Source organism: Miscanthus floridulus, chromosome 19, assembly GCF_019320115.1.
Source record: "Miscanthus floridulus cultivar M001 chromosome 19, ASM1932011v1, whole genome shotgun sequence".
NCBI classification, from domain to species: domain Eukaryota; kingdom Viridiplantae; phylum Streptophyta; class Magnoliopsida; order Poales; family Poaceae; genus Miscanthus; species Miscanthus floridulus.
The window spans coordinates 4337717-4350244 of NC_089598.1; the positions used below are offsets into that span (position 1 = coordinate 4337717).

General features: G+C 44.3%; 1 protein-coding gene and 1 pseudogene across 1 annotated transcript; both read right to left on the minus strand.

Annotated features, from left to right (window-relative positions):
• Positions 1-2654: 2654 nt before the first annotated feature.
• Positions 2655-3911, minus strand: LOC136526915 (aspartyl protease family protein At5g10770-like; annotated as a pseudogene).
• Positions 3912-8469: 4558 nt separating this feature from the next.
• On the minus strand, positions 8470-8982 carry LOC136525412 (uncharacterized). Its single transcript, XM_066518407.1, has one exon. The coding sequence runs from the start codon at positions 8980-8982 to the stop codon at positions 8470-8472; it is 513 nt and encodes a 170-aa protein (XP_066374504.1).
• Between the last annotated feature and the right edge of the window lie 3546 nt (positions 8983-12528).

The window sequence follows — 12528 nt, forward strand, 5'->3', positions numbered from 1 at the left end:
TACGCGAACAAAGTGTCATGAATAACGTATAGGAATATGAAGTAAAGAATCAAGCCATAGAGGAGACACACGATTTAACGTGAAAAACCCCTCCGATGTGAAGGAGAAAAACCACGGGCACCAGCCAGCAACAATCTCACTATCTCAAGAGTTTTGGGTTACACACCTACGGCGGCTTACAAGAGAATCAAGTCTCCACGAAACCCTAGCAAGGGTATATATACCGTACCGTACCGCGGGGGCTCCGCCCCCCACACCCCCCGAGCACAGGGGCGAGACCTGATGAGCCGGCTTTAGACTCCGCTACGCTCCGCCCCAAGCCTCCGGCGACGGGCCTCCGCTTCGCTCCGTCAGAAGCCCGGCCTATATTCTGGAGTGAATTTGGAACAACTCCAACAAACTCCACATTGAGACAAATTCATCTTGTATCATAAATCAACCCTTCATCCTGAACATAACAAAGATAGAAAACCGCTTGTGCCAACAATAGTCTCTTGAACTATCCAATTAAACCAACTAAGCTTGAGCATAGCTCAAACTTAGCAACAGGAACAGGCTTTGTCATCATATCAGCAGGATTATCATGAGTACTAATCTTGTATACCTTCAGCTTACCTTCTTCAATCACATCACGCACAAAATAATACTTGATATCTATGTGCTTAGTTCTCTCATGAAACATCTGATCTTTAGTGAGGTAAATTGCACTGTGACTGTCATAGTACAAACTTATGCAAGATTCAACTCCACAAAGCTCAGCGTACAAACCTTTCAGCTAAATTAATTCTTTGCACGCTTCACAAATAGCCATATATTCTGCTTCAGTAGTAGATAAAGCAACAACTGACTGTAAAGTAGCCCTCCAACTCACAGCACAACTACCAACAGTAAACACATAACCTGTAAGTGATCTTCACCTGTCTAGATCAGCAACATAATCAGAATCCACATAGCCAATAAGACCCTTATCAGTTCTTCCAAACTTTAAACTGCTGTGCCTCTGAGGTACCTGAAAATCCACTGAACTGCCCTCCAATGTTCTTTGCCAGGATTAGACATATATCTACTAACAAGACTCATAGCATATGACAAATCTGGACGAGAGCAAACCATGGCATACATCAAAGACCCAACAGCACTAGAATAAGGAACCCTTGACATGTATTCAATCTCTGCATCTGTACTAGGACACTGAGCAGCTGACAACTTAAAGTGAGGTGCAATAGGGGTACTAACAGCCTTAACATTTTGCATGTTGAAACGCTGAAGAACTTTCTTGATATAATTTTGTTGACTAAGAAATAGCAAACCAGATTTTCTGTCTCTACTAATTTCCATACCAAGAATTTTCTTAGCACTACCAAGATCTTTCATATCAAAACCACTACTCAATAGCTTCTTTAACTTAGTGATTTCAATCTTACTCTTGGCAGCAATCAGCATATCATCAACATATAACAGCAAATATATAGGTGATCCATTAACATACTTGATGTAAACACAGCTATCATACTTAGATCTTTTAAAACTGTGTGCTAACATAAATGAATCAAACCTCTTGTTCCACTGATGAGAGGACTGTTTCAAACCATACAAGGATCTCTTCAACTTGCACACATATTTTTCCTTGCCAGGCACTATGAACCCTTCTGATTGGTCCATGTATATGTCCTCCTCAAGCTCTCCATGCAAAAACGCAGTCTTCACATCTAACTGCTCAAGCTCAAGATCATGTGAAGCAACAATACTAAGGAAAGTACGAATTGACCTGTGTTTTACCACTGGAGAGAACACATCATTGTAGTCAACACCCAAAATTTGACTGTAGCCTTTAGCAACTAACCTTGCCTTATACTTTGGAGGCTCGCTTGGAGATAAATCCTCCTTTCTCTTGAAGATCCATTTGCAGCTAATGGTCTTCTTATTCTTAGGCAAAGGTACAATCTCCCATGTACTGTTCTTCTCAAGAGACTGTATCTCCTCATGCATAGCAGAAATCCAATTCTCAGTATCACCACAACGAATAGCTTCTTTATAGGTTGCTGGCTCATGAACATTCTCCACCTGTTCAGCACAACTCAAAGCATAGTAAGACAAATTACACTCTTCAATAAGACGCTTAGGAGGTGCAATTGTCCTTTTTGACTTGCGTTGAGCAATAGGTAAATCCTCCTCTAACTGCAAAATAGGAGGAGTTTGCTGAACATCATCATGAGCATCATCCTCAGCAACATCATTATCATGGTCACCATGCTCATCAACAGGCTCCACCTGCACACCTGTATCATCATCAACATGCTCCACTTGCTCCGTCAGAAGCCCGGCCCAAGCCTCCGGCGACGGGCCTCCGCTTCGCTCCGTCAGAAGCCCGGCCTATATCCTAGAGTGAATTTGGAACAACTCCAACACAAAGCGCGTGTCAGACTAGGCACTTGTAAATAAGTTCTGACGGCCAGCTAATTGAACTAAACAAACTATCATGCCTAGAATTTATTCAATGCAAAATACATAAACTACTAGCTTAGCTAGTGCAAATACATTCTGAAATATAATGCCGAATGCCAAATCGGTAGTTATTGGTAGCACAAAGCTAGCGGGCCTGCATGGTAGGCCGCCGGTAGCCTGCCTGCACTGCAGCATGTAGTAGAGCTCGATCAGCACGCGCCGCGGTGGAAGCCCACGGAGCCGCCTCCGACGTCATAGAGCACCTCGATGGTCTGCTGCTGCACGTTGCCGATGATACCCGGAGCGCGGTCGTCGCCGTTGGGCGCGAAGGTGAGGCAGTCGTCGACCAGGATCCCCGAGGGGTCCAGCTCCACGGCGGCGTTCCGGTCAAACACCAGCGCGACCCTCGGCACCCTGACGACCATGACGCTTGTGAAGTCGTAGCAGGTGTCGAGGCTCCCTTTAGGCGGCGCCCGGCGGTACGCGCCCATCCTGCTCCGGAACGCGGCGCGTAGCGCCTGGTACGCCGTCGGCGGTAGGCGCGTGATGGCCGTGCGGGAGTCCATCACGGAGACGGCGGCAAAGACTGTCACCGGCACGTTGAGCCGCTGCCCCGCGACGGTGATGCCGTAGAGGAGGACCCGGTACAGTGTGGGCGCCTGCCTGAACCTGAGCATCGGCGTCGCCACGAACATCCTTGTCCTGGAAGACGGCGGCTTGCCGAGGACGAAGAACATGGCGTCGCTGGGCGTCGGCGGGACGCAGTACGAGAAGGCGTTGCCTTGGGTGGCCGCCGTCTAGGACACCAGCGACTCCGGGCCGCTGCCGAGCGACATGGTCCCGGATGAGCTGCTGCTGCCCTGGCTCAGGCCCTGCTTGGCCTGGCTGCACCCGAACTGAAAGCTGCGGACGGCGGTGGCAGGGGTGATGGTGAGCAGGTCGGAGCTGTACGTGCCCAGCGTCGACGCCCATTGGGGTAAGTGACGCGGTACTGGCACCATCCGTTGATGCAACCGTTGCCGTAGGGGGCGAGCCGCGCGCACGCCGGCGAGCCGCACGGGAAGGCGGCGTAGGTGGGCGACCTGGGCCATGTTTAGTTACCATCGAAATCCAAACTTCAGCACTATGCAAAAAGAAGATTCCCCGTCACATCAAACTTACGGTACATGCATGGAGTACTAAATGTTGACGAAATCAAAAACTAATTGCACAATTTGGTTGTACTTTGCGAGATAAACATTTTGAACCTAATTAGTCAACGATTGGACAATTATTACCAAATACAAACAAAATGCTACAATGTGCTACAGTAATCTGCAGAATTTCGTCGTCGCCTACTCAGGCCAACTAAACGAGGGCCTGGTTGGGTCGAAGAATTTGCTGCCACCCGTCGTCGGCGGGTGGCATTGCACCCACGACACGTCGCTGGTGGTGTCCACCATCATCGTCTGCACCGTCCCCGGCATGCCCCGCCTCCTCCTGCCGTCGCCGCCGATGGCCATCGGGTCAATCCTAGACTGCAGGAAAAGAAAACTAAATAATCTTGGTGACAAAGAAAAAACATAGTTTCGTTCATAGTACCGTGGAAATGCTACTTGCTGAGCCGTCGTTGACGTCGACTACGGGCCCGTGTTCCATAGCGGTTGTGGTGCTTCTCGCCGGGCGCTTCTTGACCTTCTCATCGTCGGCGGCATTGTCGTCATCACCAGCAGACAGCAGCGTCATTTGGATGTTTTGCACACAGAGCTCGTCCTGCCGTAGCAGCTCAGCCAATGACGGCCCCTTGCGGCGGTGCGACGACGGCGGCGAGCAGGGGCCATGGGAGAGACTCAGTCGTAGCCACGTGGCGTTCCGGTGACCATGAGGTGGAGATGATAGTTGTATAACAGGATCACTGGCCATAGATCTAGCATATATATTGACATCTGAATGAATAGGAAATTCTAGAACATGCTAGTGTGAGAAACAAAGAGAGAGAGAGAGAGAGAGGAGGGTTGTAGAGGTGTAAACCATCGGCCGCCTTCGTAGAAGACGAGTTTGCCATGTGGTGCTTGTCGGTGGCGCAGTGAGGTCCGACGGTGAAGTCGTGGACGCAGAGGTGGCGGTCTTTCCGTCGCTGGCAATGCCCCCTCACTAGATCGGCTTATGGTTTAGGGACTTTAGGTGGGGCGTCTGACGACTTAGGTGAACCTCGTGTCTTGTGCCCCAGCCCACACCTTCCTTTTTATGGCACTATGCGATGGGGGCCCACCAACCATGGAGCGGTCGAACGCCCCCGATCAGGGCACGGATCCAAGGGCCGGGCCAATTGGTGGAGATAAATCTAACATTCTTCTCCTTGATCTCATCTTATGACATAAACTCAACTTACTTGCTTTATCTTGTTCCCATTCCATCATAGATCAGTGCATAGAGCGTGCCTCATCGTCACGGTCTATTGCCATTAGATTAAACAACTACAATGCACCTCTCTGTTTTGAAACAGATTTTCAACTAGGCCCTTATTATCCAGGAATCATAGGCTTTCCCTTAAACTCATGCCAGCTAAGTGCTCTCTGAACACGCTGGCGGTAAGCCTTTTGTAAGCGGATCCGCGAGCATCTTTTCTGTTCTTATATGCTCAAGACTAATTATATGATTCCGGACTTTATCTTTCACAACATAATACTTTATGTCAATGTGTTTGGCAGCACCATTTGACTTATTGGCCCTGTTCGTTTGTCTTATAATCCGTACTTTTAAGCTTATTTTTTCAGCCAGAATAGTGTTTTTCTCTCACAACAAATCAGCCGAAACAGTGTTTTGGTTTATTTTTTCAGCGAAGCGAACGGGGCCATTGTTGTGAGCATAACATACTGCTGGATTATTATCGTAGTATAACTTGAGTGGTTTATGTATGTCGTCTACCACTTTCAACCCGGGTATGAATTTCTTCAGTCAATTCATCTGCCCTGTGACCTCATAACATGCTACAAACTCGACATACATTATGGACGATGTAGCGACGGTTTGCTTTAAGCTCTTCCATGATATAGCTCCTCCCGCGAGAGTGAATATGTATCATGGCGTGGACTTTCTATTATCTCCCGCATAATCAAAATTTATATACCCCTCTATGTGCAGGGAATCAGATCTTCTATACGTTAGCATGAGACCATTTGTACCTTGTAGGTAACGCAAAACTTTCTTTACTAATTTTTAGTGTTCTATTCCTGGATTACTCTGATATTTGCCAAGTAACCCAGTAATAAATGCAAAGTCAGGGCGAGTACACACTTGAGCGTACTATAAACTTCTAACAACTGAACTATATGGAACCGCTTTCATTTGATTGATCTCATATTAGTTCTTGGGACATTGAAATTCCCCATATCTATCGCCCTTGACTATGAGAGCAGGTGAAGACTTACAATTTTGCATACTGTATTTCTTTAGAACTTTTTTTAAGTATGCCTTTTGTGATAATCCTAAAACCCCCTTTTCTCTATGTCGATGAATATCTATTCCTAGGACGAACGAAGCTTCACCGAGATCCTTCATATCAAACTTTGAGGACAAGAATTTCTTTATTTCTAGTAGTAGATTAATATCACTGCTAGCGAGCAAGATGTCATCCACATACAAGACTAGGAAAATGTATTTCCCATTCTTGAACTTTGTATAAACTCAATTGTCCTCTACATTTTCTTGAAACTCAAACTTTCTTATTGTACTATCAAACTTCAAATACCATTGTTTTGAAGTTTGTTTTAATCCATAAATGGATTTCTTCAGGCGGCATCCCATACGTTTTTTCCTTCCACAACAAAACCTTTCGGTTGTGTCATGTAAACATTTATCTCTAGATCCCTGTTTCGGAACGCTGTCTTTACATCCATCTGATGTAATTCTAAATAGTAATGTGCTACAAGCGCCATTATGATTCTAAAAGAATCCTTACATGAGACTGGAGAAAATATCTCATTATAATCTATACCTTCTCTTTGCGTGAAGCCTTTCGCCACAAGACACGCTTTGAATCTTTCTATATTCTCTTTGAAGTCATGTTTGGTTTTGTAGACCCATTTATAACCTACTGTCTTGGCTCTTTTAGGAATTATTTCTAAGTCCCAAACACCGTTGGTTTTCATTGATTTCATTTTATCTTTCATGGTTTCAAGCCACTTTGATGAGTGAGTGCTTCTCATGGCTTCTTCAAATGAGGTGGGATCACCCTCTATTTGAAATTCCTCACATTAAGAAACTTCATAATCTTTAGAAATGGCTGATCTCCTGACTCTTTGAGACCTTCTAGGGGCCTCATTAGATGACGCTTGTTCTATATGAGGCTGTTGGTGCTCTTCCTCATATATGACAACGGGTTCTATGGGATCCTGAACGACAGGTTCCTCATGTTCATTCATTGTTGCTACAGGAGAACTGACAACAGGTGTTGTTACTACAGTGTCTTGCACTGTTGGTACAACAACAATAGGTATCGTGAAAAATGGTTCCTAAACCATCAGAGTGGGCATGTATAGCCGCTTCTCTTTAAAATTAATTTCTCGCGCTACCTTGCTCCCCCTGATCATATCATCATCCAAGAATACATCATGTCTTGTTTCTATAAACTTCGTTTGTCTGTTAAGACAATAGAAGCGGCAACCTTTTGACTTTTCTAGATAGCCAATGAAATAGCAACTGACTGTCTTGTAGTCTAGCTTCCCTTGTTTGGATTAAAGACTTTTGCCTCAGTTGGATAACCCCACATATGTAAATAGTTAAGTGAGGGTTCCTTTCCTATCCACAACTCATACGGTGTTTTGGGCACCGACTTGCTTGGCACTCGATTAAGAATATGAATGGCGGGTTTTAACGCCTCCACCCATAAACTTATCGGTAGGGTAGAATAACTTATCAAGCTTCTCACCATATCCATTAAGGTACGGTTGCGTCTTTCAGCTACTCCATTCTGCTGAGACTCGCCCGGTGTAGAATACTGGGCAACTATGCTATTTTCCTGTAAGAACCTTGCAAAGGGTCCAGGAATTTGGCCATATGGGGTGTGTCGACCGTAGTACTCTCCCCACGGTCGGACCTTACTACCTTAATCTTTAAGTTGTGTTAATTTTCTACTTCAGCCTTGAATATCTTCAATTTATCCAATGCTTCCGATCTTTCATTAATTGGATAAATATAGCCAAAATGAGAATAATCATTTGTGAATGTTATAAATGAATCATAACCATCCACACTCTTCACAGGAAAAGGACCACAGATGTCTGTGTGAACTATTTCTAAAATTTCTACGCTTCGTTTGACATCTTTCTTTATTTTCTTAACGTATTTTCCTTTTATGCAATCAATTCATTGTTCTAAATCTGAAAATTCTAAAGGCGGAAGAATTGATTTCTTAATCAATCGTTCTATTCTCCCCCTCGAAATATGGCATAAACGACAATGCCATAATTTTGATGATGTATCATGAACTCTCTTCCGCTTATTACTTGCATTCATAGATGAGGAGACATTCTCATTCTCAGTGCTCACAACATTCACATTCTCAGAAAGTGATAATAAATAAAGCTTATCTTGTCGGAAGGCAAGACCAACACACTTATTATTATACACAATCCAACTTTTGCCATTATCAAAATGGCAATCATACCCATCATCATCTAATCATTAAACACTTATCAAGTTTCTACACAAAGAGGGTACATAAAGAATATCTGAAAGCTGAAGTCTAAAATCATCATCTAATTCTAGAGAGAGATCTCTAGTGGCTTCAACTTCAGCTTCGACTCCATTTGCTACTTTAATTTTTCTTTCTCCTCTTTGTGGGGTCCTCCTCGTACGGAATCCCTATAATAAATTTGCAACATGAACAGTTGCACCTGAATCAATCCACCAAGTAGATTTTGTATAACTTAAATACAAGGACTCATCTATGAATGTAATAAAGTCCTCATCTCTCTTCAGAAGGCTCTTTAGGAAGTCTGGACAGTCCCTCTGGTAATGTCCATGCTTCTTGCACCGTTTGCACTAATCCTTTTCAACTTGGGCATTGCTGTTCTTCTGATGGTGCTCAGTCTGAGGGGCTTTCCCTTGAGGTTTGGCATTCTTATTGAAGTTCTTCTTGTTATCCTTCACAAGGTTAGCAGAGTCACCCTGTGAGCTTTTTAACCTCTCCTCTTCTCGAACACACATTGCAATGAGCTTCTCTATATCCCACTTATCGGGCTGCATATTGTAGTTCACAACAAAAGTTTCATATTCTTCGGGCAATGAAGTAAAAACCAAATGAATAAGAAACTCATTCTTGAGCCCCAAATCCATTGGCTTCAGCTTCGAAGTTGTGTTGCTTATCTTCAGTATGTGCTCTCTGATATCGCCACCAGTGTATTTTTCATTGAACAATTTATTGATCAAAGTACTAGCATAAGTCTTTGAAGAGTCAGTAAACTGACTCTCCACTTTCTTAAGATACTTTGTGGCGGTATCACAATCTGGGATAGACTCTCTTAGCGCATCTAAAATAGTGGACTTAGCCACCATCAAGCACTTGCGCTTTAAAATATCTCATTTCTTGCGTTTGAGATCATATTTCATTCGTACTTTTGCATGATCTCGCTGCCGAGCAGTGAAATCAGCATCAGTCTTATTTTCTTCCCTCACCGGATCCACTGGCTCAGTAGGACACAGGGAGGTAAGCGCTAGGTCATTTTCATACAGCGCAAGTGCTAGTTCATACTTCTCTCACCATACCCTATAGTTGCCTCCTTCAAGAGGCGGTATGCATGAGATAAATGCCATTGGGTTGAGTCCTAAAAACACCATCAGAGATAGTGAGAAAAATATATCATAATAATTGCATGTATTAATTTAACGTTGGTCAAATTAAAACATACAACTTTCTTATACACTAATTCTATATCACCGTTGGGCAGAAATAGAATTAATGCATGGAAAACTTATGAATAATTATTATAATATTGCTATTATCAACGTTGGCGAGAAAAATAACAATATCATAATTTACTGAATAAAAATAACTACTCTTCAAATTAAATTCTCCTGTTGATTCAAATTTAATTAGAAGATAATAAACATTAAACTTTGTAGTGGAAACATCAAAAAATTCTTTATCTACTTTTCAGAATCATTTTACTGTACTCATCTACTCTCTAAAAAAATTACCCCGTTGGTTCAAATTTTGACAGAGATTTAAACTAGACAAAAAAACATCAAAATTTGCTTCTAAAAATGAATAAAACAATAATACAGTTCTACTATTCATTTGGGCTAGCCCATTGAAACAGTGCTTGGCCCAGCAGCAAAATGTCGTCCACGCTCGTGGCCCAGCAGCGGCCCAACGCAGTGCGCACGCCTGCTCCCCTATGCCCAGGCCACAACCAGGGCCTGGGCTAGGAATCTCCGAACCCGTCTAGGCCGCTGAAAGGTCCTAATGGCTAGAGGGGGGGTGAATAGCCTATTAAAAATTTATACGACAACACTTAGTAAACCGGTTAGACAATTATGAGACGAAGCAAGTGTTGCGCTAGCCTACTAAAATTATAAGCCACCTACCATAACTCTAGTTTCTATAGTCTTTATCCACACAATGGCTATGTAAGTTAGTGTGCTCTCAAAGGCTAACTAAAGAGCCACACTAAATAAAATAACAAGCTCTCACGACTAGCTACACTAAAGAGCTTGACAACTAGTTGTGGTAATATAAAGAGATAGAGCAAGATAGATATACCATCGAGTCGAGGAATGAACCAATCAATCACAAAGATGAATACCAATCACATCAGAATCAAATGATGACACAATAATTTTTTTACCGAGGTTCACTTGTTTGCCGGCAAGCTAGTCCTCGTTGTGGCGATTCACTCACTTGGAGGTTCACGAGCTGATTAGTATCACCCGCCAAACCCTTAATAGGGTGCCGTACAACCAACACAAGATTAGGATCACACAAGCTACGAGCAATTACTAGAGTACATTTTGGCTCTCCCCCAGGGAAAGATCAAGAACCCCGCACAATCACCACGATCGGAGCTGGAGACAATCACCAACCTTCACTCGAAGATCATCGCTGCTCCAAGCCATCTAGGTGGTGGCAACCACCAAGAGTAACAAGCGAATCATACAGCGAAACACGAACACCAAGTGCCTCTAGATGCAAACACTCAAGCAATGCATTTGAATTCACTCCTAAACTCACAAAGATGATGAATCAATGATGGAGATGAGTGGGAGGGCTTTGGCTAAGCTCACAAAGTTGCTATGTCAATGCAAATGGCCAAGAGAGTGAGCTTGAACTGGCCATGGGGCTTAAATAGAGAGCCCCCACAAATAGAGCTGTTGGCTTAATTATTGGGCTGACTGCGGGATGACCGGATGCACCGATCATGTGCACCGGACATGTCCGGTCGGTGATCGGACGTGTCCGGTCGTCTGCGTTCGGTCGCTGCCTGACCACCACGTGTCCCATTCAAATGAAGTAGCTGTTGCTACCATGAGTACCACACTCAACTGCGACCAGACGCATCTGGTGTGGACCACCGGACGTAGGAAACTCAATGCCCGGTCGAGTTCAGAGAGCTCCCAGAGCCGCTTTGGAATGACCGGACGCGTCCGGTCACACCGGACCGGACGTAGGAGATTCAGCGTCCGGTCGACTCCAGAGAGCTCCCAGAGCCGCTCTGGGTCGACTAGACGCATCCGGTCACACCAGACCGGATGCTCCCAGAGTCTGATCAATTATAGCACTGAAACACGAGAGTTGCTGGTTCACACCGGACGTGTCTAGTGTGGCGACCTGACGCGTCCGGTCGCTTCTCTGCAAACCTGAACCGAGCTAACTCACATTGATCGGACACTGAATAGTAACTCCTCAGTGTTCGGTCACTCCACTGAGCCAGAGTCCGGTCATTAATACCGGACACGTCCGGTCGCCAGTCCGGTCACTCTATGACTAGCGCGACTAACTCCTTTTTAACTCTATCTTTTTTACCCTTGCTCAAATATGCCAACCACCAAGTGTATCACCTTGTGCACATGTGTTAGCATATTTTCACAAATGTTTTCAAGGGTGTTAGCACTCCACTAGATCCTAAATGCATATGCAATGAGTTAGAGCATCTAGTGGCACTTTGATAACCGTATTTCGATATGAGTTTCACCCCTCTTAATAGTACGACTATCGAACCTAAATGTGATCACACTCGCTAAGTGTCTTGATCATCAAAATAAAATAGCTACTACCACTTATATCTTTACCTTGAACCTTTTATTTTTCTCTTTTTTCTTTTCAAATCCAAATACTTAATCATCATCATAGCATCACCGTCGTCGTGTCATGATCTTATATCCACGTCTTGGCCGAGACCCTTTCACAAACAGCTTGCCCGATCGATGAAGCCTTGCCGTACGCACGTACTAGTACCTACGTACGTACAATCAAGTCAGACGACTGCTTATTAAAAAATAAACAGACGACTCGACGACTTTCAAAGACAGACGGGAGATGCGTTGGTCGTCCAGGGGGTGTTCATTCGTACGGAGTAAGTCATAACAATAATGAGTACTACTACCTCCGTCAGAAAATGCAACTACAGAGTAAAAAAATTCTCTAGAAAAATACAATTCTAGGTGGCGGTGGTGATAAGCAACTGAGGCATAAGATAGCTCACTAAAACCAATTTCAACCATTTTGCCTTATGTGCTCACCCAGCCACTCCACGCAAGCTTCTCCTTCTCTCTTGCATGTGTCGTACGGTGAGTATCGAGGAAGCAAAAGCAAATGTAGAGACAAGAACATCGTCTTTTATTCCCGTGACTGAGCCTTAGAAACCAAGCGTTGCTTTCTTTTTCAACATGATTACAATGGTGGTTACAAGGTGGATTTGCGGTTTTACAACTCTGAGTTGGTCTAAATTACATTTGTCCTATTGTTCAGCGCCTGATCAAGAGATGAGCACCAAGCTTCAATGATTTTTTTTGCTTTTGTTTGGCATTCTTGCTTTTCCCACTAGACGCGTGCGCCCGACGATTGGATCCGCGAGCTCCATCTCGCCCGATTCCTAAACTGCC

Excerpts from the sequence above, each read along its gene's own strand:
- LOC136525412 (XM_066518407.1), bottom strand. The coding sequence starts at position 8,982 with ATGGTGGCTAAGTCCACTATTTTAGATGCGCTAAGAGAGTCTATCCCA.